This window comes from Malurus melanocephalus, unplaced genomic scaffold (genome assembly GCF_030028575.1).
Source record: "Malurus melanocephalus ecotype Western Australia unplaced genomic scaffold, MMel_1.1 scaffold_12, whole genome shotgun sequence".
Lineage (NCBI taxonomy): Eukaryota > Metazoa > Chordata > Aves > Passeriformes > Maluridae > Malurus > Malurus melanocephalus.
The window spans coordinates 4552703-4578611 of record NW_026623244.1 but is presented as its reverse complement, the minus strand read 5'-3'; the positions used below and the strand labels follow the sequence as shown (position 1 = coordinate 4578611).

General features: G+C 36.6%; 1 protein-coding gene across 2 annotated transcripts; it reads right to left on the bottom strand.

Annotated features, from left to right (window-relative positions):
- Window positions 1-613: 613 nt before the first annotated feature.
- Window positions 614-25817, bottom strand: MARCHF5 (membrane associated ring-CH-type finger 5). 2 transcript variants are annotated; one of them, XM_057381169.1, is made up of 6 exons: window positions 25514-25817; window positions 11861-12063; window positions 7848-7978; window positions 4547-4730; window positions 3962-4128; window positions 614-2809 (listed from the first exon to the last, which is right to left on the bottom strand). In XM_057381169.1, the coding sequence occupies exons 1-6, from the start codon at window positions 25555-25557 to the stop codon at window positions 2693-2695; spliced, it is 846 nt and encodes a 281-aa protein (XP_057237152.1). In that variant the 5' UTR covers window positions 25558-25817; the 3' UTR covers window positions 614-2692. The 2 variants fall into 2 exon arrangements, with proteins under 2 accessions (XP_057237152.1, XP_057237159.1); XM_057381176.1 differs by having other exon boundaries at window positions 7848-7948.
- Window positions 25818-25909: the final 92 nt, after the last annotated feature.

The window sequence follows — 25909 nt, the reverse complement described above, 5'->3', positions numbered from 1 at the left end:
AGGGATCCATCTAAATCTAAGCGTTTAAGGCAGAAGAAAAAGAGAAGGGGAGAAGCAGCTCCTGTGTATTTATATAATCATGGCTCAGATAATTTGTGCCCTTAGGTGGATGTAATGGAAGTCTAAGAGAAACCATGTTACAGATGAGAGTATACTGAACAATGCTAGGTAACATTTCATATTCCCTGTCCTGAAAGTAATGGGACATAAATTGGTTATCAGAGAAAAATAAAATTGCTCCACCCAGTATTATCTTTCTCAATGGAGAGGGATCAATGTATTGCCCAAATCAATGCTGCACATCAGCCTAAAGATATGTAGTCACTCCTGGCACCAATTCTGTGTTACTGGAAGCTGCCCACATTGCAACAATGCTTATGCTTTAAATGTCTGAGAAACACATTTCCCTACATCTTTTATTGATCACTAGAGGAGGGAAAAAATTAAATGTAAGCTTCCAGTCTTAAAGTAATTCTTTCTTCATCACAAAGACATTTCTTTAGTCTATACCAACTTAAAAKTAATTACACAAATCCTTTGGTTGCATTAGAACACAGTTTCCGTTCACAAATTTTGCTACAGGCTTTTTGTTCAACTGACAAAATACATTAAGGAGTGTAAAAAATATTTATTCAACCTAATTCAACATAACTATAATTTTCAATACTTAAAAACAAGATTTACAGAGTAATGACCTTTAACCACTCATGTGAAATCATCTTACAGTCCATACAGTATTTTATAATTGTATTTTTACAATAGCTTAACTTGCAGAGGAGACAATGAGCTTTCCCATGAAACAGGTTTCAAACCCACTAATCTACATCACTCAATTCTCTCCATGAGACTTTAAAAAACAGTAATAAATTGCTTGGAAATATATACAGTGAAGACCACTGAAAAGCTGTTTTCTTGAAACGAGAAATYCTGTAAGAAATACATATTATATTGTTTCAAGACTATGTTACAGAGAGTAGCAACTTTCACAGGCTGCTACTCAATTTAGGTTTCATATAAAAGTGAGCCCACTAAGACAAATATAATCAGCAGACTTACAAGGTTATAGTAATTCTTCCATTACAGCAAGAGCCTCAAAAGTATTCTATATTGATTGAGTGTATAATTCTTAATACCTGTATAGGTTTTTAATACTAATTGGCCTTTATATACATTTTTGTACAGATTTAAAATATTACATCTTGGTAATTAAGATAAACATACTATAGAAAAGGTACCTCATTTTGAATTTCTCTTAACATACATTATTGCAGTCAAATAGGAAGTCCATTCTGCATTTACTTCATTTCTGGTGAAAAGAAATATTTACTTATGAGTAATTCCACTAGAAGATTTTTTTAAGCCATTCTCCATGCATTAGACATACTAATATGAACAAGGAAAAGAAAAAATCCAGAGAAAAACAAAAAAAAAACTTTGTTAAGAAAGAACTTCAAATACTAAATCTAGATTAGGTCTGGTATGAATATGAAATGGGCGTCTTACGTTTGTCAAAATTTAACTTCACTAAACAGTCAGTTTCTGTTGAAATTAGGTTTATAAATACATCAAATAATGGAAGTGCTAACGTCTCCCTCAGCTGACTACTTTAGACATATTGGAATAGTAAAGTTTACGGTATAAATAAACTTTATACCCATTTAMGATTTATCCTTTAGTCTTTTACAAAATGGAGCCCTACGGGCAGGATGCTCAGATCAGGTACCCAAAGTGTAGTGTCACCCCCCTGCTGCCAGCTCTTCCACTCCAGTCCTGAAGGGAGCTGAGTTACACACTCAGGTCTGGACGCTTAAGGGGGATGCCCTGTCTGTCAGTTCAAATATAGCTTTAGTGTTCAATGCTGTTTTCTCACATTTTTTTGTATGGGTTTAGATTTACACAATCTAAAGGAATATGGAAAATAAACAAGTGTTCTAATACTTAACTACAAAATAAGCAACTGAWTTTTACTTCCCCCTTATAATTATTTTACTGTGGAGGAAAAAATGCTATCCAGCACCAGTTAAAAACCAGTAAAGCCATGAGAAAATGTCACTAGGCACTGCAGAAGATACAACAGGACACTGAAAATTACCAGTAATAAAATAGTCACCCGAAAGCCATGCTAATTTTAACACCTAATACTTAGGTGTTTAAAGCTGACAAGTCCTGTAGAGAATGATCCATCTTCTGCTTTCTCTGTCATTTGAGTATTTCACACTCCCTGTTTGATACCAGCAAAACCCAAGGAAATTATTTCTCCTCGGTAATGACTCACATTCCCTTTCTAAAACAATCTYCCTTCATTGTGTGAAATGCTGAGCTGAATGACAGCGTGGGTATGAAAACACCTATAGAAAAGGCATTTGGATATAGCCTATATTAACTACCTTTAACATGTTCTGTAGCTGATTCTTTTTTTCTCCCATCAGTAYATTGGCTCAAAGAACAATTCAAAAGCCTATTGCCCAACAGAAAAACTCAAAAAATAATGAAAGCCAAGTCACATTCTTAGGTTCAGTGTTGCTGAAAGGATTTACCCTGCCACAAGACAGTGCTTTATTGTATTTAATGAAAAAAAAAAATAGAGGAGCAGCAACTTATCACAATTTTCCACTACTGTGCAATAACAATGGAACCAATACAACATAGAAACCTGTTAGGTGAGACTGTGTGACATCTGGAGGTTACAGCTTTACGCTCCTTCTTGCTCAGGATAATTTAAAATTTTGCGGTGAGCTTGGCGCAAATATTGCTGCTGCTTGAAGTAAACCTTAAAAGCTCCTTTTATAGCAACAAAAGCAATTCCGCCCTGAAACAAAAAGATATTTTGAAAACCTGTTGCACAGTTCAGTGTCATATCATTGCAAATGTTCTTCCTAAAAATTTCCAGTCAAAGATTTGTTTTCTAAACATATGGTATTTTCTTCTAAAGATTAACTAATTAGTACAATTCCAAATTAGTATCTCAAAGTTTTCTGTTACAATGCACTATTACAGAGGTTAATGTTATTTAAAGAGATTACATACTGAATCTATAAAAGCTTGTATTGGCTTGGAAGTCTCACAAATATTCTAAACTCAAAAAAATCAAAATACATCTTATTTCAAGAACAAAGAAAATACAAATATGTATCTCCCTTCTCTGAATATATACTATGCATGGCACAAGGAATAATAGTCATAACCATTCTCTAACTAGACTGTGAAAATGGCACTTGCCAAAAGTGGAGTAAAATAAAATCTATTCTTGTAAAAAATTTTTCCCTCTAGAAAGCTTTACAATATGTTTATCTCAAGTCCTCAAAATGAGACACCAAGAAGCTTCTAGTCTGCATGAACATTTGTAAYATAATTGTTTGTTACATATAGAAGAGAGTCCATTAACAGGCAGGAATTAAAAYAAGGGCTGAAGTGACAGTGAGATGACTAGGGATACTGTGTTACTAAACTCAGGATGTTTCCCCTTGAAAGGCTGCAACCAGAGAGGTTATTCACAAAGGAAGAGATTGTCATTCCCCCTCCATGTGACTTCTATGGAGAGTTAATTTTCCTCTCCTTATTAAAATAAGCAAAGGATTTCTCTCAAAAACACGATCTAATATGGAAAAGTTTATAACATAAGCCACAGTCTTCCCTTGAAGAGCCTGTTCTTAGAAGATGCTGGCTCCTCATCTTCATTGTCACCCTGAATTACTGCTAGGCCTGCCTGCTGCAGTGCCAGATAAAAGTTTTGGCCTTGTCATGAACTGTGTTTCATTTCAGTCATAAAGACAGTCTTTCACACACCTAATGTTTGTCCAATGCCAAGACAGGCAATTTTTAAAAACTCCTTCCTTTAATCACATGCTCCTCTTAAAATTCTGGATCAATTTATGTTCCTTTTTCCTTTGCCTCACTCCTTCACAACACTACCCATTCCTTTATTATAACAATTTGTGAAATGAACAGTACTGAATCTTACCAAGATTGTCCTTTGTAAGTTTGAGTTAACACTGCTGAACATCAGCTTGCCAACTATTGTGGCAATAGTAGGAAAAACTAGAGCTCCACACAGAATACGCGTGGCAGAGACGTGATCTGCCAAAGGGTTGGCCTCTGCTGGGATACGAGGAACAGGACATCCAATACCTAAAGTGATAACAATGGAGGAAGAAAAGGTTACATAGTCCCYGCCTCAAAAAGAACAGAGAAAGCACATTACTGCCCACTCCCCTACAAATCTACAGYCCAACCACTTTTTGAAAACTATCCCTCTTCCAGTGAATAATCTGTTTCCATTAAATGACTGCAATAATTTTTACTTTCAAGTAAGACCCATGATTTTTAGTAGCTTGTTTTATTATTAAAGCCTGAACTGAACCCAAGTTCCTGCTACTCCTGCCCCACCTGTTTCAGGACATATTATACAAACAATCTGAGTGAACATGAAATAGAGGGATGGTGTTRATCACCTTTACTTAAAAATGGCAAAAACGACTTGCCTATCCCCATCTCCTAAAGGCAGAAATTCAATCTTGGCATTTCCTTTTAAATTTAATCACATTACCTGGAAATATGCTGTTCAAAATCTGCAGCTTATTAGAGTATTTGCGCCACAGTCTGAGCACATAGTCCTCCCAACGGATCATCTTGCCCAGTATTAGCATGACTGGGATRGTGGGAAGGCCAATCAAAAGGAATAAAGGATCAGCTCTCTCCATCACATCAAGACCTTCTTTGTGACCCACAACCTGGAAAATATGCATATAGTTSACAAATATAACAAAGGCCACAACTGAACAAAAATGTAACTTAAGAAGTTGATTTTGTTTCAAGCTGCCCACACATTTTAAATTAAATAAGAAAGTAATACTGTTTTACCTAATTTACTCAATTTTCTCTTTSTGTCTTTGGTTGCTTATGGAGCATAATGCAGGTGAGCTACCAGCCCTACTTTGCAAATCATTAATCTTGCAGAGAGTTGTAACACGATTCCTTACCACCTCAAGAGAAGTTTCACCTGTTTCTGTGTAAGTAAAAGCTTAAACATCTGAAACAGTACTAATGCAGACTTTCCAAAATGCAATCAAGAATTTACAGTTTTATAGTGACTAATTCTACACTCAGATACTACTGTTCAAAGGACAAATTGTTACTAAGTATCTCAGGATGTTTTAACCAAAATTTTATGTTATTTAAGAAATAGAGATCACAGTATTTAATGATTGTTTCTCTGGACAATGGAGGAAGATGTACATTATTTCAACTGTAGTGGAAATAGCAGTGTATCTTCACATGTACCTTATTTCCAAATGTTAGTTCAAGGATTTTAAAGGATTACTGCGTAGTACAGTAGTATATATACTACTGGCATATAAATTAATCAGATCTTCCAATTTATAAAATGCAAATATTACAACTGTAACAGAACAGTGCCTTATGTTTTCTAAAAAGTACATTGTTTTAATTTAAAAAAAAAATCTAATAGGACTGAGGATAAAAAAAAGACATTAGAGTGGTAGATATCYACTTGAGTTGTCTCAATTTAAGCAGCATTAAATGCTAAGAAAGTCCTTGAAGTGCTTCCAGGAAGAAAAGGTTCTTTCATTACTTTTTCTATAAGAGTCCAGGAAGACTAAAACCACTAGACAATTACGTTTGTCAGGCACTGGATTTTCTGATGTATTTTCACTGACTGATCATTCTCCCCACAAATACAATAACTTATCAAGTCTTCATTTGCACAAAAATTAGGATTAGGAGGTAAGAACATGAAACAATAGCAAAATTTTAAAAAAGAAAACRTCAAACCCAGTAGTTCTGGAACAGGCAGGACTCAAGGAAGAAGCTACGCTAAYGTACCACAGTACCTTCAAACTGTAYATTTTTGCCTTGCTTTGAAAATCATTCCATTTTATGCCTCTAGAACAGGAAGTTATGTTATCTACCACAGCCTCTAAAAATAGGCATAACCAATACTGTTCCTGCCAAAAGATTATTCCTGAAAAAACATTCAGCATTTGTCTTCCAGCTTCTTCAGTATCTTCTACCCAAACTGAGAAGTCTCACACTATCCTTTTTTTYCCTTATAGTCACTGTCCATCAAAARGAGCCTCATATTTTGTCTCTTTCTGCTTTAATTACTGTATTTCGCTGCTTTCAGTAACGCTACCTGATTTGTTCCTGACTTAGCTACCACAGTGTCAATTCTGCATTTATTTTTCTCCACCTGAAGCTTAAAATAGCTTTAAAAATAGCTTTTGTGCTTCTCCATGGCACTTCAACTGAAGGAAAGGAGTCTGAAATGCATCAGGAAACAAGCTGTATTAAACCAAGCAAGGTTTGGGTGGCAAAAGGGGTGGAACAGTTTCCYTCTACTACCCAATCTTCTTCTTTACAAGCAAAAATAAATTATCCTCTTGCCCAGCATGCCATCCATATAATCAAAACATAAAATCATGAAAATAGCTAATTCTTCATACCTGGGATTTGACCAGCTGCCTAAACTAATGTTTAGACAGATCCTCATTTCAAAAGCAAAACAACTTCAGAAAGAAGCATTTATCTTTCCATTTGGTTATGGAGCTCTAGGGCAGCTAAAAAGGTCACAATTTCCTACAGAAATAGTCTCAGTGTAGCAGTGAGCAAGGAGAAAAGGACTGGTGCTCTTCATAAGTCTGGTTGTAGTATTACAGATGGTTGTAATGTTCCTGTTGGAACCACAAGAACAAAATATCCAATGAGAAAATATTTAAGTGCACCATTCTGTAATACAGACTCACTAGMATGGAAATGGTATTGAAAGCCATTACACGTCCCTTATGCAGCTGCTTGAGCCTTGGCCACACAGGTACAGGGAGGCTGCAGTCACTCATTTGGGCTCTATTTCTGCTTTCAGATCACATACAAATGGAACCAAAACAGCACATGGTCTTGAKGAAGTGATCTGCAGATCTGCAGGGTAGTACCACACAATCCAAGAACTAGTGCCAAATTACTTACRTGGAGACAGACCAGATTCTATCTTCAAAATTAGAACTGTGTAGAGGACTATTTATTAACACACAGATTTGTTAATTATATCTACAGCTGAATTAGCATCAGAAACACTTTTATGCTTTCAGGCAAAACACAGGTTATGGACTTGATAGAGGAATCAACAACTCAGATGGTAAGGATGGTGCTTCTGATGGTACAGTCTCTGAAAACTCTGGTCTTGTGGTTGAACTAGGACTGTTATGAGTAAGTCTTTCCATAGTTGACAGTCTACCACCTGTCAACATTATTTTTATATTGAAATAGCAAGTACACAAGAACAGAAGARGAGTATTTTTCCCCTTTCAAGTAATCATACAGTCTAAAGTAATTAGAAGAGCATACTACTAATTTGCAGYGGTTTGCATTTCTTGTTTATGAATGAATTGCATCATGCAGAGCATGTATTTTCTTTTACACATGTAAAAAAATCACATTTAAAAAAAATCCGATATTTCAATTTCAATCCTTTGAATGTTACTAGCAAAGTTTTTCTTCAGGTAAGAGAGAAGATTAAATCTCGAGTCCATTTTTGAAGAATTACTCATTACTGGTAGCTGGGTGGTAATGGCACCTTTTCTATGAGAACAGAATTGGGCACACCAATCTGCCATACAAAGGGCAGCCAGATAGAGCAGTAGTGGCCTTTGTTAGGTGCAGACTGAACCTGAACAGGCATACTTGGATTTACAAACTGACCAGTTAAAGGTGAAAAACCATCTTGAATTCACTTGTTACACTGAAAGCAACTAAGCATATTTTAAGCCAAGGAAAGAGGAGTCTGAATTGACTTTTGCTTTCCAAGGCAGTAAKAAGAGGGAACTGGTGTGTACCTGCATGACCGTCACGGCTCCGTACGTAACAGCTGTCCAGTATATAGAGCCCACCATTATTCCAGCTGCAGCAAAGGGACATGCCTTTGAGATCAGGCGATCTGCAAGATCCAAAACGTAAACAACTGGACCTATGATAAAGGAAAAGTAAGGTTTCAAGATAGATATATGTACATACATACATACATACATAAAAACATATTGTAGAAAGGTCAGAATCTATCACCAAYAAGAAAAAAAAATGAGGCAAAATACAAGTCTGACATACAACACGTGCTGTTTAAGTGAGAATATGTAATTAAAAAGRTATTAAGCTAGACTTGTAACTTCTTTCTACCTACCATTTAATTTACCACATAATCTTTCCAAGAGATTGATATACTACTTCCAGCACTAATTTGCCTACTGCTTAGTTTCCTTKGTGTTGAATACAAATTCTTTTGTTCTTTCTTAGAAACCATTTTAGGCTYAGTGGTTTTTTTATTTGTTAGGTATTTTAGTTTTCAAAAGGAAAARATAGTGATTTGTTGTTATGTACTTCATGTCCTTATCTTTGACAGCTTCACCTGAAAATTCTGTCACTAAACTATCCTACCATGCAGTAAAAAGTAGCACAGTTAATACAAAAGATTCCTTCCACTAGAAGAGGCTGCATTCAGTATGTTTAGAGGATCACCTCTCAAAACACTGGAGGATAAAATGCTCCTATTCAGGTTATTCAGAGCCTTTGACAACAACACATGAATAGTTTCATTGTTCTATCTATGCACAACTGCACTTTCCAGACTTACACAGGGCAAGACAACACCCTGACCACCTGTGGTGAGGTAAACAAGGGCAATGCCTGCATCTCTTCTTTGAGGGACTGCAAGAGAATGGGTGAAACAAAAGCCAGAACACTGAAATATATATATGGAAGTGAAAAACATAATCACCATAATCCACATTACTTTYGTATTTGTCAACAAATTCTACATACATACTGTCCTCCCACAACTCATATGCCTAAAGAGTTCCTGTTAGCTCCCTCCTACTTTTYCCTACCAAAATCAGTGACAATTCTCGAAACCAGCCTACAGGCATTCCTCAAGTACTAATCCTCTATGTCTCTCAAAGTTTAYCCACAGTAACAAAATTGTGACTCCTGTTTTATGATTTAGTTGGTTCTTCTTTCTCTAGAGAACAACTTTATCATGAATGATTTCAAAAACCCCAGTTCTACTCAGCTCAAGTCGGTGAAAAAAAGCAACAGGAACATCTAGTTCAACTCTTAACAGTTRTGTTTAACTTTCCAGAACACACTTAAGAAGGTGCTGGGTTGTCTGTCAATAATGCTGGAAGTAACAACAAGGTCATAACTGCAAGTGCTAAATGCACAGTARTTTACACATCTTGACTGTTTCCCAGAGTCACTGAAAAAGTTGTTTAGYTGTACCATTTTGAAAACTTATGTCTGAAGACAAGAGAGTCAAATGACACTAAAGGTTGTTATAACACTACAAGTACTAACAAATTGCACCTACTGGTACTAATTAAGAGAAGCCTAGCTAGAGAACTGGGTACAGAACATTGAGAAAATACCAGGAAAAAAAATATTGAAACAATCTTTTAATTAGCTCTTAGGAAGGCAGTAGTGAGAAAGGAAGACAAAAATATTTTGGKTTTTTTTTAAGATGGTATTGAGTAAGAAACAGGAAAATAAATATCACTAAYACACAAAGAAGGAAATACAAAACAAAAATATTTTTCATCTGGAAAAATCTGTCCTGCTTTAAATTTTCTTTTTTGACAAACTCTGTTTTCTGTTTATTAAACTGAAACAATTATTTTTGGTTACTTTTAARGTGGTAATAATATTTTTCTATTTAGTGACAGTTTCTCAGAAGAGCAGAAAATGGCACACAAGGWCATCATTACCACCAATCACCAAAACTGATAGGCACTATCAAATTTGAATTGGAATTGGGATTTTGAAATACACCATGAGAGGTTGTTTTGGATTTGGAAAATACATAAAAGACACCCACTGTTACTTACAAAGATAGTCACTGATATCTCCTCAAGTAGATATTACTTCTATACTATAATAATAAATTAAAATTTGTGTTGGGGGTGTCCTTTCACAGAATTTTTAGAAAAAAGTTTCCAGCAGTACATTAGGGAAGTCTTAATGTAAATAAGTTTCTAAACTGTGATGCCTCAGAGAAACTTTACTTGTTACTTCTTCCCTGCTCAAGTAATTTTAGATTCTTGAAGGGTATGACTAATAAAGTCTTCAAAAGACACCTGCTGCAGAAGAAACAAGAAGAAACTAGCACGGCTTCTTGGAAACATCCTAAGGCTGCCTGGTGTGACCTTGACTGACTTGTAGTTGAATTGTCCTGTAACAGCTTTGGGTTACTAGGAAGAGCTACAAAAGGGCAAGACTGTGTCACTTGTTCAAGGCACCTCAAGCTCRTGATTCGTGTTCCAGGGACCCAGATTCATTTCCCTGCTCTACTATAGATGTCTTGTGTACTCTTACACAAGTCTGATTTTTTTAYGCCCTTATCTTTAAAAATGGAAAAAGATGGTATTGTGACGGAAGATACATCACATCAAAATACGTGAAAGGGAGTCTTGCACATCTGCATGCAAGAGTTGGACAAGCTCATGCAAGAATTTTAGGCCAGTTTCAGAATCCAGGAATGTTGGAATCTAGGAATCTCTCAAATACAGTATGCCACAAATTGCAGGAACAAATTAAAATTTGCCTGCTATTAATGTGTCCTGTCCAAATTAAAGTTGCTTCCCCTTTTTCCCACTGTTAAAATAAAATTCAAATGCAGCTCACATTACAATTTCATCACTTGAGACACAAATAAGAATTTTAAAGAGCGTCAAGTATTGTAGTGCATTTTGTGTCCAGATATAAACCCAGTTTTCTTCCCAAAGCCAATGTTATTGTTTGATGCCTTTTTTATGATGGAGATTTACCTTATTCAGCAAAGCTGAATTGCGGTTGTTAAGTAAGTAACTTGTAGTAAGTTCCATTCTGGTTTATGTTTTTTTTAATAGCAACAATACAGTATTGTGTATATTTTCTTTCCTATTACTCAGTTTTCTATCATGGAAATAAATGTCATCACTCAAAATTCCCTTGACACCTTAATTTTGTCAGCCTTAAACTAACAGGAAAGGGGTCCCATTCCAAAGAACTGGCAGTTAGTTATTTTCAGCTGTTTCATTACAGAAGATACTTAAAAAAAAAAAAAAATTAAAATCCTCTAAATGCCTGCATGCACTTGCTACAYCACCATTTCTTAAACAAGCAGTTTTACTTTTAAACAAAATTTAAGTTTCCATGACAACATTTCATTTTCTTGCTTTACTTAATATATCCCRTAGAACACRTGGGCAAACAAGGGCTGAAATAACAGCAACCACTGCAAATTTAAACACATGCCATGTGCTGTGCATTATCCTACTTGGCGACTCGAGTAAGATCATGTCTAACCTTTTTTTTTCACCTTGACAAACAGAGTTAGAGCCCAGCAATCATAAATATTCTGCCTCTTGATTACAGGGCAATATTAACACAGAAACACCTCCTGACCAAAGTGAAAATATATTTCTCTAGTAATACCACATGCTGCTTAGTAAGGTTCTCTCCTCTGAATTTCCTCTGGTAAATGTCTCTGCAAGCTGAGTCAAAAAAAGTGTGTGTTTATGTGCTCAGTGGCAATTGCTGAAAGAAGCCACCTTCTGCTCAACAAGAAAAATAATCCCATTAACCAGGAAATAATYACAGGTCAATCACAAGATTTATCTATATACCAAAATGGAACACATCCAGAATTTTTACAAGGTATTTAACTAAGCCACCAAATAGGATGCAAGCAGAAYATAAAGTTATTTCTGTCTAGAAAAGGGAATAGACAAGTTTTCAACAGAACTGGTGCTTTGAGCACAAGAAAGGAGTAAAAAAGAAAGCGAGAACAAATAAACAACAATTGAAAKGATCCATGTCTTACCTAGCTTTGGAAATACTATTAAATACTCTGCATTGCACTGAGGACAAGCAACTCTAGCAGTACTGTTTCCTCTTTGCTTTTCATCCACCCAGCGCTGCAGACAAGTCTGATGCACCCATTTGGTAGAGCCCCTGCACCTGCAGGGTCTCACCCACTCTGCTGTCCGATCATCCTCATCGGTAGCAAAACAAACCCAGCAGCTTCTGTAATCACAGGAAGGAAAAAAAAAGATATTTTCTGCTACTTTTACATGCTTAAAATAAACATTCACATTGAAAGCATGCAGCTTTAAAAAATGTGCACCTAGAGGAGATGATGGTTGTTACTTCATTCTMAATCATCAAAATGTAAGTATTTTTTACCACAGTTTTGCTATAAAATAGTAACATAATAAACGTAATTTTACAGATAGCCAAACAACTGCTTTATACATACTGAATTATTAATTAAACTTCTAGATAATTTATGATTAAAAAGCATTGAGACTGTAGTCTAACTTTTGAATAATTCAACATATGAAAAATCCATATATTTTTTTAATGTATTATCATCTCCTTCTASAACATTTTGGTAAGTTTTTTGAATTTTAAAAATATAAGATCAATACTGTAGTCTGTTACTTGGAAAACTAAATTCAATCCTCTTAAATGATAAAACAACACAAATGATACAATATATCACAAAACACCCTTAATAATTATATCGAATTAATTCCCTCTCTTTGAAAAGATATTTAGTTCACACAAGCTGATTTTGTATAATATAAATTAAATTTCAAAGTACTTCAAGAATACTTTCGTACCAGTAGAGAAGAAAGTTTCTGCTCTAGAGAATTACATGGACACGTAAAATTCAAATATATTCATTCTATAAGGAGACAATACAAGACTGACAGTACATACAACCTGACCTGAAGTGAGCACAGAACCTACAAACTCCCAGATATCTGGTCTGATGATTAGGCTAGACCTTTGGACAACTTACATCTTCCAGAGAAAGCACAATATGGATCTAAAGTAGGAAAATATCAGGTATGGTCAGCCAATAATTTAGTTTTTACTGTGAAACAATTTGCTAATTCCCATACTGAAGATACTGAAGTTTACCCAATATACCAGAATCTATCAAAGTGAAGATCTTATTATAAACATAAGTATATATATAATGATTTGATTTAAAAAAATATTTTATGCAAGCCACTTTAATCATAGTTAAACCCTTATAAAGGAGCACAGCAACCACATCCCTATAATTTAACAACCAAGACATCATCTAATTAGACATTGCGCCCTAACTGAAGTCTTGCACCACTATTTTGATGTTGAAGTTTTCTTCTCTTAACAACTTGAGTAACATCATTAAAATGAAACACTGAAAAGTTTCTTATGTGTAACCAGTAACAGCAMTTAAGAGGAGAAAAAACTGAGAAATGCTCTGACACTATTAAACAAAATGACTTCATTATTCAAGGATCATGACTGTGGATTCTATGCCAGGATATTACAGTGGTTCATGATGCTTTTCCTCTCACTTTGTTTTTGTCTGGTTTTAACTCCTCTTTGAGGAAAAAGAACGGGGAACCTGCAATGGGAAACTTAATTTTGTCTTCAAGAAATTAGGAATATTSTTATCTAACAGCTTTTAAGACCTCACTGTCTGGGGTACTATTCTATTTGTAAATTGTGTTTCTTTACAGAAGAATAACCATATTTTTTCAATAGAAATAACTGTGCCTATTAAATATTTGCAAGACATCTTTTAAAGCACTAAATCTTTTTAACATCTATAGYAGTAAAAGTATACTGAAAAAGTTGCAAGTGTGTCAGAGCAGAAATCAACYTGTAGCAATTTATTACTGGCATACTTATAAAAGGGAATACAATTTGAGATTCAGGTTCCAGGGAAGACTGGAGAAAAGGCAATATAAATATTGAACTATCCGTAACGTGAACGTGTCATGTCCACACGTCCAGTTTTAAGTACAGAACACATTATAGTAGGTACAGATGTAAATTTTATACTGTAGTGGCCTAAAACTAGAGCTGCCTCAGTTTACATTTGAGAAGACTTTTCAGTTGATAATTGACATCTGGAATCACAAGTATAGTTTCTTCCATTCATTTTAATGCAAACRTAAAATCAAAGTCTGACTTGGCTTCTTTCTGTCCTTCCCCACATTGGTTTATATGGACATTGTCATGTTAGGCACTCCTGTTAACACAACCCTTCTTTTTATGTTCTTGATCCCAATATGCACTTATTGTAGTCCCAAAGGAAAGGAGACATGAACCTTCCTAAGCAGGRGGAGGAAACAAAGACCAGGCACAAGTTAGTAAGAATCCAGATGAAAAAGCTGAGACCACAACTAAGATTTGTAAGGATTACAAAGTAAGGCTGACATGTTGTTTCAYTGAACTCACTATYAAGGAGTTCTTACAGAACACAAGTTCTTGCATTGTTTATTGATTTTTATTTACATTAGAACCCCCAAATTTGCTTTAAAGAACAAATAATACCATACATACTACTGATAATTGTTTCTCTTCAGCACTTTTTTCTGCATTACAGGTAAACATTCACTTATTCATTCCACAYCCTATTTAAGTCTGCAACTACTCTAAATTTGTAATTCAGATTTTCATTTATGAATTAAAGGCTTTACAACAGAGCTACACAGGTGAGGATACCATCACGAAATGCAAATCCAGAGTTTATTCAARTAAGGACAGATTTAAGCATGAACATAATCTTGCTATGCTGCAATTTTAACTAGTGAATTTGTCCATGACAAATTGTCATGGTTGTAGATTAAATTCTGTTCTCAAGTTTTCTGTCAAGGTTAGTAAGTCAAGAAAAATATGCATCTTTCTTTAATTGCTTCATCCCATTTCTCCCCAGCCAATCGTATCTGAAAACCTGAAAGACCTATGAAAGGAATAACARAATCCTTTACAGACTTCAACCTTTAGCAAGTCATGAATAATGAACATCAAATTCCCTGTATACTGTCATCAGCTTTATCTCCTTCCATTGACAGCAGCTGTAGCAGAAAGGACTAAATAAAGCCATTTCAAAACAGGTATCCAGGCTCTTGCCAGATTTTCCATTTTCTTGTACTGAATAAAATATGACCTTGATTCTTACCACTGAATCAGGTTGCTACTCAGATAACCTGAAATAGAAAGGGCTGAAAAGGTGGAACAAAGCATTGTTTCTGATAGAAACTCAAACCTTTTTCCTTGATGACTTTCTACATAGCCAAATCAATAACACTAATGTATTTTTCCACACTTCCTTGGCTTAAAAAAAGAATTCAAAACAAAACATACAAAACGCCAGACCAATATCACTACTGCACCTCTGAATATAAGGTTACAAATRCCTTTTAGATTCAGCTCCCCAGCAGATGAAGCTTTCTGGTCTCAAAAATTCTAATCTGACTCTGAGAATAATGCATTTTTTAATCTGTTTTTTTTTTTTCTCTAGCAAAGACAAACTCTTTTCAGACTATTGCTTGTGTTAATAGCAGAGCAGATGGAGAGAAAGTTGTATTGAAGACGAGAGATCCTATATTCCAAATGTTACATGACTAATCTAAGAAGCCAAGGCCTGCCTAAAAACAAGCTCCTCCAAACCACAGGTTTTTTACCAGTAAGGTGGCCACTCTCTCCAGTACCTGGGCTGGACCTACAGCTCCAGCACATCCCTAAGATCTCCAGTATCAGACATACCTAGAAGCAGACTGCTCTCCTTTTTATGAAACTATACTCTTTCTAAAGGTTACTTTTTTGCAGAACCAGTCTTAGATGGGAGTAAAGACAGTATCTAATTCATATTATTTAAATAAAATCTGACTCAAATTGTGAAAGCTGAACTCATCACGAAACAGCTTTGTTTTCAAGCAGGCGTGACTGTATAAAGCAATACAAGAAAGTAATTTAAAAGCAGTATGTTGATTATATATGCACACTAGTAAAAGATGTGCAAAAATTTCTAAAACCCCATAAACCCAGCACATATATCCACAACATATCTTAATGGAAGACAACTTGCTAGACTGGGACAGAACAGCTGCTTTATGATCTGGTTTCAAATATTCAGTACTGCAAGTGGGAATCGAAAACATCTTGGAACCTCCATCCTTATGTTCAGTGGCACACAAATACGAATGGTCACCAAAACTAGAAAACTTCTTAGAAAAGAAAGTTCTACTAGACTTTTAGACCAAACTCTTACCTTGGGAAATACAAATTTGAACATGCATGACATGTTCTAGAATCATGAGCTAAAAAAGCATTTCCCCTCWCATTGCAGTTCTTTCATAAAATAACAAATTTTCTGCATTTCTCCTACATCACAAAGCACACCTCTTTTCCTTAAAGTGGCAGGAATTTGCTTATACTTTGCTGTAAGAGTAAACCATCCTTGTCCTGATAGGCACCAAGTGTCTGAGCAGCTTATTGSAATTGAATTTCACATCTAAAAAGAAGCAAGCGAACAGGCTGAAACATAACTGATAGCAACAATTGCASAGAGAAACAAGTCAGTGAGGGTGAAAACATATCTTGGAAGAAATGACTGAAAGCATTTCAATAACTGGCCATAAAAAGGCACTSTTCTCAAGGATGACCCACAAGTCTGCTATTTGGAAGAGGCARTTTTTCWTGAGCTTCATAACAACTTTTTATGCGTAGTCTATGYCAACAGATAAAATATCTTTGATGATGAACAGTGATAAGCTTTGCACTAAACTTGCCAACTACATTCTAAGACTACAAGATCATGTTTAAGTTGGAAGACTAGGATGTCAGAAAAATTGAGTTATCTAGTAGCATTAGACTGCTTTGGAGTTGGCTGGAATTTTAGTAGGGGGACAGCAAACTGTTCTCTCAAAAAAGCAAGAGAAATACTACATTGCAAGTTCTACCACTAAACATTTCCTTTTCCTGCATGTGAAGAAACCAGAAGCAGTAAGATCTTGTGCTAGAGGGCCACTGCCTGGTCACAAGCCTAGCCTACAAAACCCTGATAAAGGCTACAAAGAGAGGAATACCATTAACCCAAGAAATGTTAGCTTAYGTCATGCTTCACAGAGATCAGGTGCCAGAAGAGATGAACTCACTTGGAGGATTTTAGATGRAACACCGTTCTTTCCCCATTATTTTCTTGCCCATCAAACACAGCAGAAAATACTTTTATCTTCAATCCAAGACATGCCTATCAAACTCAAAAAMCCCTTACACTGTTCYAAGGGGAAAAWCACACAAGGGAAATACAGAGTGAAGAACAGATACCAGTGCAAAAATAGCAGTCTTAGATGCACCATCGTGACTTTAGCGGATGCTTTTAAAGCAGCATGGCATAGCAGCCATATGCCAGCCTGTATCACTCAGCTAGAAAACATGCTGTCACCTTGCAACCAAGCCTAAAATTCTCAAAGGAAGTCCTGAAAGTCATCTGACCTTATACCCAATTCTGCTCTGCCTAGTCATCAGGGATAGGGTGCAATGCTGTGTTAAAGATAAGAATCTAGATATAACAGTAACTACTACAAAAACAGCGCTTTCAATAGAAACAGCTCAAGCAGAGAATATCAAGCTAAGGTTGGTGTGAACATATGGTCACACAAGTGGTATTCACATACAGGTTCTAACTTCCTCTACCCTCRGGATGACATTGTATAAACTAGATTTTAAAAGTCTTTTAATAGAAGCATGTGGATAACTAAACCCCAGTAAACAAACACATTAAAAACCTCATAGAATAATTAACTAGAAAGTGCACCAGAAAGATCTACTGATTATCAGAAGTTCRATTCAAGCTTAAATATATTCTCAATTATAGCTCAATCTTACCATCATGATTAGAAGGAAAAACAAAAGTGGCTAAAACTAAGTGGAAAAAGAAGAACCAAATAAAAAAACCCTAAACAAAGAACTCYCCACACACATTTTGGAATATATTTCCAAAATATTTCCAAAACTGAAACATGCTTTGAGCAACATGATTTGAAGAGAAAGCTGACAAGTAGTCAATACATACACAGCAAACAGTGAAGAATTCTAATAGCATAAAGTGAATCCTTTAAAATTTTCATGTTTTTTTTTTTTATAATGCAGATAGCATATTATATAGAGAAAACATTTTCTCATGCATTGTTTGACACATCTGTCAATAATTACAAACATAGGAAGTAACAAAGATATGAAGCAACYATGAAATTATGTTTTAGAGGCTATTTAAAGTTACTTCCTTGAATTGACTTTAAATATCTTTATTACTTACTAATTGCTTGTAGAATGAGCAGACTCCAAATGAAGACAAAAATACATAGTTTCTATTTAACAACATTAAACAATGCTATTTTGAACTGGGGGAAAGGGGAAGGGAGTTGCATCAGAAAAATACCAATACTGGTATTCATGGTGCATGGACAGAGTAAATGACAGATGCTACAAATATCAGGAGTGATCTACATAYAGAATAGACCAACTCTGACCTGCCTAAAACTGTAACCACTAAGCTGTTGGTCTGATAAGCAAATGATAAGAAATGCAAAGTTATTCACAGAGTCCGTATCATGTGAGCTCAATCTCCTGCAGTCATTTTCCAGTGTCACACAGTTAATGCAGAAGTACAAATGAATCTTTGGGCAGAGTAGCTTTAGTTACAAAAGTAAACACATTAGTATAGACATCTGTTAGAAACCAAATATGGTTCCTTGCTTTATATTCAATTTTTAGGGAAGGTACTTGTGAAATAGAAGTTTTATTTTTTTATGTATTCCTTGAGAGTTTCAAGGTTAAACTGACCATACAGGGTAAGCAATCTTCCCCTTGTGTAATTCCAAAGAAAAGAAAAAGAATGGAAGTGTAGTCCTAAAATTGCAAACAGTGGAAGACTCCAAAGCAAGCAAATTGCTTTGAACTCAGGTTTATGACAGACACTATTACTCAAGTTACACTCAGTTTGTAAGTTCTATTTTTTACCAGATAATTTACAGTGTAAGAGAACAAACCGAAAAGCTCTACTTAAGTCAGTCATCATCTTATATAATCCTAATAATAAAAATTGGAACAATTACTGACCTAAAAATTACCAAAAAAYTTTAAATGCCAAAAAGATAAATTCTTGGGATGTTAGTATCTCAACAACAAAAACCACCAATCAAATGTGGCAGACACTGAAAATTTGGAAATGTCTTTACTCTGAATAAATATGCACAAAACTGCAAGGTGTCTGATCATAACATTAAGTAACTCTCCTCGACAGGCTGTGGAACTGACTGCATGACTCACCAGTAGAACAGTCACAAGCACGCTGCACATGGTCTGCTGTAATTATATCCCTCATAGAAAGCTAACTTATGCTGGCACATTTTAGTCCAATAAAAATATCCATCTCTAAACAAAAATAATCACATTCCACAAGGAGGCACTTGGAAKAAATAAATGAGAAGTGATCTGGAAGGTACATAATGACCACATTACAGGTTTAAAATAGAGGGTCTTGTCTTTTTCTAGAAAGATTGTGAAGAAATAATTACATCAAAATACTTTAAAAAAAAATCACCAAATGCCAGCCCCTCTTGTCCATGACAACGCTGTAATTTCACACTTTCCCACTTGTGTTAGCAGTTTCTTTTAATATGTACACATTGAAGAAGAGCTGCATAGACACAGCAGGAAACTGGCAGAGATACATTAAGTGAGAACACTAAATAGTCCGYAATTCTCATCAGCAATCACCTGAAAATCTAGAAACACTAACAACACTTATCTAAAAAGTGTGCTTCTGTGAGAGTTGTTTCCAAACATAAACACATACAAGGATTCCACAGTTAGCTCTTAAATCAACTGGTATTTACTTGTTATATGGGAAACTGCTATACAGCAGGCCAGTTTCATTTTTATCTTAAGTTAGAAACAAATGAACAACTAGTCCCTGATTTAACACAGTATCAGTCTAATTTTTTTTAACCAGCATTTAAAAGTGGACATTTCGATTGTAAGTTTTCTTATCATACACCATACACTAGTGTTATAATAATATATATAATCCTTCCCTAGAATCACTGACACAAAAATTCTGACCATAAGCACTTCCACTGAAWATTAGAAAACTTTTGGTAAAAAGCACTCATATTAGCATTAACATGACAGGAGCAAAAAATCTTAGAGAAAAAAACCCAGCATTCCAGTCCAACTAGAAAAGATTTCATCTTAATTTTTAGGTACAAATTTCACAGCAGGTGCTAAAAAAAGCCAAGTGCGGATTTGCTAGAAGGTGTCAGTGGACTGTACCTCCCTATTGGCACCWTCAGCATAGTATGCTTAAGTTATGCAGTGCAAATGATACTGTGCTGTTTTCCCACTTAAACTGGAATTGCATCTACACCTGGTATCACAGAATAACTGGCTGAAGGGACCACAGGAGATCTTGTCAGACATCGTGCTCAAGACAGAAGCAACACTACCTTCAGCAGAGCATTCTCCAGCTGGGTCCTGAAAAGCCCCWTAGGCAGAGATCTACATCTGCCCTGGGCAACCTGAGCCCAAGCTCACCCCATCCTCACATGCTGAAAACTTCTGTGTTCAAATTTACAGCTGATTCTCATCACCCAGCCAGGAAACTCCACAGTCAGTCTTCTGAACAACCTTCTAGGGAGACAGAAGGTTATTAGATCTCCCAAGCCATCCCTTCTTCAGGCAGGCCCAGTTCCCTCTAGCTTTTTCTAGTAAGTCATGTGGACCAGCCCCTTGACCAACTTATGTAATCTCAACAGTTGCATTTAGAAACATCAGCCAGAAGCATTTTGCTTTAACCACTTCAGATTGAGTCCTCTTATTCTGCGCTGACAATGAACTTGCTACTTGTGGTAAACTACAAATGTCAGTAAAAGCATAAGCAAGTCATGCACTCTTTTGATAAAGGTACTTATTACATTCTATAAAAATCTAGTACTTGGCCCATTCTGCAGCTGAGAAGGAAAAAAGGTGCATCAAAAAGYACTTATTTTCAGACCAGGAATTTTCCACCCTCTGTRCAGTGCAGAAAGGCCMTAAGCAGGTTAAGACATCAGAACAYCAAATAAGTCCAAAACARCTGGCATATTCATTAYCATTTTAAGTGTTACTTTTTWAAAGATGATCCAAAATTGATACCTGAACCTTTTGAYATTACTCTGTAAATTATTATACACACRTTTATTCAACACATTTCCATTAATTGTCAAAARTTTTAACTTCAGTGAGTACTTTAAGACACCATGGTAAAGCAAACCATCAGAGCTGTAAGCACTATTACAGAGTCTGAACACTTTTATATGGAAAGGATCAATAAACAGGGGTTTGTATAGCCTTTCAAGATAAAGTGAATACAACAAATGCAAATATTATTTGAATGCCTTCATAACACATGGGATACCAAGATTTTGAGTACAACAAATTTTAAGTTGTCTCTCAGGAGTTTCCYCACACTTAAATAGGAAGAATAAATCTTTCTGCAGGTAGAAGTTAATTTTTAAGCAGCAATTAAAATATGTAAATTTGTTACTAAGCATATCGAACCACACATCCAAGATGGAAAAGTAATGTAAATAAGGAGACACTCAAAAGGTTAAGATACTTTATTAAATAACATGCTGACACCTTTATATTTCCCATGGACAAAAGACAGTCTACAGGTTGACATTAGGTGTGCACTAATCATCTTCACTGGTAAGACATAGGAAGAAGTCGATCTATATAGAACATTCAACACCAAGAGAAGCAAAATAGTAAAGGATGTACCTGGGATGAAGCAGTAATGAAAAAGGCAAGCTATTATTGTTTCAAACYTTCTTCAAACCTACATCAGCTTCCAATCAGCTGGGGTAAAGGCARGGAAARGGAAACCTTGTTTCCTTTCTGGTAGAGATTAAACCAGCATGGTCCATTCTTTACTCTTACCCACCCTTCCTTCTAAGCATGAATAACCTACTCTCAAGGAATAACACAAAGCCAGGTACTTCTAGACACTGACARACTTCAACCAGAAGTTAGGAAAACCTCTCTMAAAAGAGTTTAACTATCACGAAGAAAAAAACTTCAGGTAGGAAAATGAAGAGAGACATAYTTAACCAGTACAAGTAGAACAAACAGACGGAGTAACTGCAGAGATGGCATTTTGTGAAAAATAAAGATAATACATAAATCCCAGATTGGGTTTTATGTTGCTGATCACTCTGCATAYCTTATCTGGTTGAACTCCACTCYTATAAAGAGTTACTCGTTGTCAGCTTCAGTCAGTGAGAAAAATCAGAGCACAACATCCAGTACAAGTTTATGATGTTCAGAAAAAGTCTTCAGTCAAGGACCACACAGCACTAATTACACTAATTTTGTCTAGGCTGTAGCATTAAGGTGTTAATCCAAAACTGTGTATTAGATTATTAAACTATCAACAGTTAATTGTGCAAATAAAACTGAATCAGTGCCTGCACTTTCAAGGAGGCAAGGGAAGGACTGRTATCAACACGAGTACCATCACAAATGGTAATTGGAAACTGAAAATTATGTACAAAGCCATTGCATATTCTTTTTTCTTGGGAAAAAACAACTAATCATTACCATGGAATCAGATGACAGTTCAAAAAACTGAAATAGAAAACCCAATGCTATTTTGCAATTTTTCAACTACAGTTGCTAGCATTTTTCCAATAAATCAATGAGCTGGCAAACAGAAAATTTAGTTGCAACAGTATTCCTCTCTTGACAGTAGGAGTAATTTCTTAARCAAACTACAATTTATTGTTTAATTGTTTTTAAAGTCTACTTGCAATTTCAGCTCTCTTGTGTCCTTTAAATAAGGAATGGCAAGGGTAGAGAATTAAAGTCACGTCATGTTGCTCTAGTTTTCATCAAGGATTAAATAAACCACATAAACCATTTTTATATTAAATGAAGTATATTGACCACAACTGAGCAGCTACCATCCACCCAGAAAACAAAGAATTCTAATTCAAAAATAAAACCATCCTAAACCATATTGATTCTTCAGCATGTACCTGCACAAGCCTTCATATCTATCACAYTTTCACCAACATCTTTGAAGACTGAAATAACAGAAAGCAATGGTGACCATGTTCTGACCAGGTGGCAAATATATGGAAAGAAGGGAACAGTTGTCTTTAATTTAGATAGTATATGAAACACCACAAATCATGCTTTAAAAAACATTCTGAGGCCTGGGCATAATTAATTGCAAAAGCAATCCATGTGTAATTCAACTGATTTCAAGAGAATAAAGTTTAAAAATATGAGTACATTTTAGGATTACAGCTCAGATTAACAGCACATAAAAAACCCGTTGCCACATAATTTCAAGTTTTAATGAAGACTACTATAATTCTCTCATTTATGCACTAAACCAACATGAACAAAGGGATTAAAAATAATGAAATACTAATAAAATCTCACAATTTAGACAAATTACTAATCCCTGCCTTCACGTATACACATTAGTTCATGAATATGGCTTTTTACCATAGATTGAAAAGACTCCTGCTTGCAGAAAAAAGACAGTATTTTAAGACTTATTATCTGGAACTGTTAGTTGAACATGAACAAGAAGAAAAAAAATACAAGAGGGATAGAAATTCCAATTTTGAGGCTAGAAAAGATCACGTCAATCATACGGATCAGTTCCCTAAATGCTGCAGATGAAACAACTCCCCARTGTACTGTCCCTTCATGGTCATGCTGCTTCTATTTGTACTGTAGCCAATCCTTCAGGTAAGTATACAATCCTTAACTAGAAATATTGAGTAACTAACTCCTTACATCTTAACAGCTATTTACATTCTATGTAACAAACCCATGGTTTGCTTCCAGATTGAAGTTATGCAGGGAAAATAAAGGATAAAGCACAAAATAATCAAAGAAAGATGAATCCCAGGCAACAATGGGGAGATGCTATCCCGAAAGTCCTTGCACTGGAGAAATCCAACTTGCTTTATTAAGGAAAGAAACCTGTAATCACACAGGTATAGAATCTAAGAGCCAAGAGAAGAATCCAACTGTTCCCTCTCACAGATTTAAAGAACTTGCTTTGAGAGCTCTGATCCTTGTATATAAAGCAGTGCATGCTTTCAGATCTCCAGCAACAGCGATCAGTTGGCAACCAGTTACCTAATTTACTCTTTTCTTTTAAYTAACTGTTCAACAGTTGGTCACATAATGATTATAAATGSCACCTTACAKCCATTTCCCAACAGGGTGAACTAGRCCATCATAATGTGATACAATAGCCACAGACAGCAAGGTATCCACTCAGAGCATCATGGTTTCCTAGAACTCCAAAACACAAAATATCATAGATTACTGGACCACAAAATTGAGGAAAAAGATGAAAGTTCTGTGGGGTTTTTTTCAATTTAAGAGGACTTGATTCTGCAATTCCCTTCCTGACCTTTTCCTTCCTCCCTCTTTTTACCTACACAATGATTCTATCATCCTCCTCTTGATCCTTTGTCTTCCTTGATTATCCCTTTTACTCCCTTCACTCACTGAAGTGTATCAAACCGAACACTTTCCTGATAGGACTTCTAAAAATCTACTATGGAAATACACTTGTGATTCCTGGCTGCCAGTCCGCCTTGACAGTCACAGTTCTAAATCATAACTTGAATCGTCCCTTTGTCATCTCTTATTTCTTCAGTTTTTCCAAAATACAAACTTTCCCTCTCTCCCCAAACCATTTTATCCTCTTTCTACATCCAACTGGAACTTCTCATCCCCAACTTCCAGTGGCACAAGTTCTACCCCTGCCTCACATAGTTTGTGTTTCCATCACCTGACTSATGACAGGCTGCATTTCACTAAATACTCTTTCCTTAGAGGTGACCTGGAAAGGATAAAATCACCAGGGTTCATTTTGCTGCCTTATGAAAACTTAAMAGGTTCATCAACAGAAGTCTGATTGCTTCTGGGTCCTAACCTTCTGAGACACCAGGCTATTACAACTCCTGCAATAACAGGCTATGAATGTGGTTTAATGGTTGTAGGGACGGGTTGCAAGGGCTTCTTGGATGAGTCAGAATTACACTTAAGGAATCTTAAGTGCTCYGTGGAACACGATGAAAGTGCTGCATATTCAAATAAAAGCATAAAGAGAAAACGTGTAATAAATTCAATTTACACRTTAGTAATTACAGAGGAAGAAAAAGKCTTAAGTATTTTGACTATAATTTTTAACAACACTCCAGCAAGCAATAGTAGGCTTTCCTCAGATCATAAAACCAGCAACAAAACACACAACGCCAGCTCAGCTTCGGTCATCTTTTGGTGCCTCACTTTACGTGCACGTCTGTGCGTTCCAYACCCGGAGGCTCTTCCAGAGCCAGGGACAGGCTCCTGCAAACCCCCAGCTATGACAGGGCCCGTCCCAGCTCAGACACACACGCACCTTCTGCTACCCAGGGCTGCGAGAGCGATCACCCCACGCCCCTTATCTGTTCGCTGTACTTCGCGCTGATTTACGACAGCGCTMGCACAACTTCGTCTAGACCACCAAGCATTTTAGAAAGCAAAAGATTAAACCAGATCCGCGACACCGGCCCCAAATCTGCCGCGGGGGGCTCACAGGCCCAGCCCGAACGTTCCTTCCCCGTACCTGTCCATGGTCTGCGGCAGCGCCAAGCCCGTCTGTTCGGCCATGGCCCCGGGCGGAGGAGCGGGCCCAGCCGASGGCCCGGAGCCTGACAAAGGCGTCACGCGTGCGGCGGCGGAGAAACAGGAGCGAACGGGAAGGCGGCAAATCAGCCCTTCCGCGGGACGGCCGGGGCGGCCTCTTCTTCGGCAGGCGGGACGCGGAGCAGGGCCGGTGGCAGGGGCAGGACGAGCACCCGGGCCGCCGCGGGGAGAGGCGGYGAGCGCTGAGCGCAGCCGCGCCGCCCGTCACCGCCGCCCGTCACCGCGCCCGGCCCCGCAGCGCGCCTGCGCCAAGAGCAGAGCGCGAGCGCGAACGCGTGCCCGCAGCGCCGGGGGCGCCGGGAGTTGTAGTCCCGCT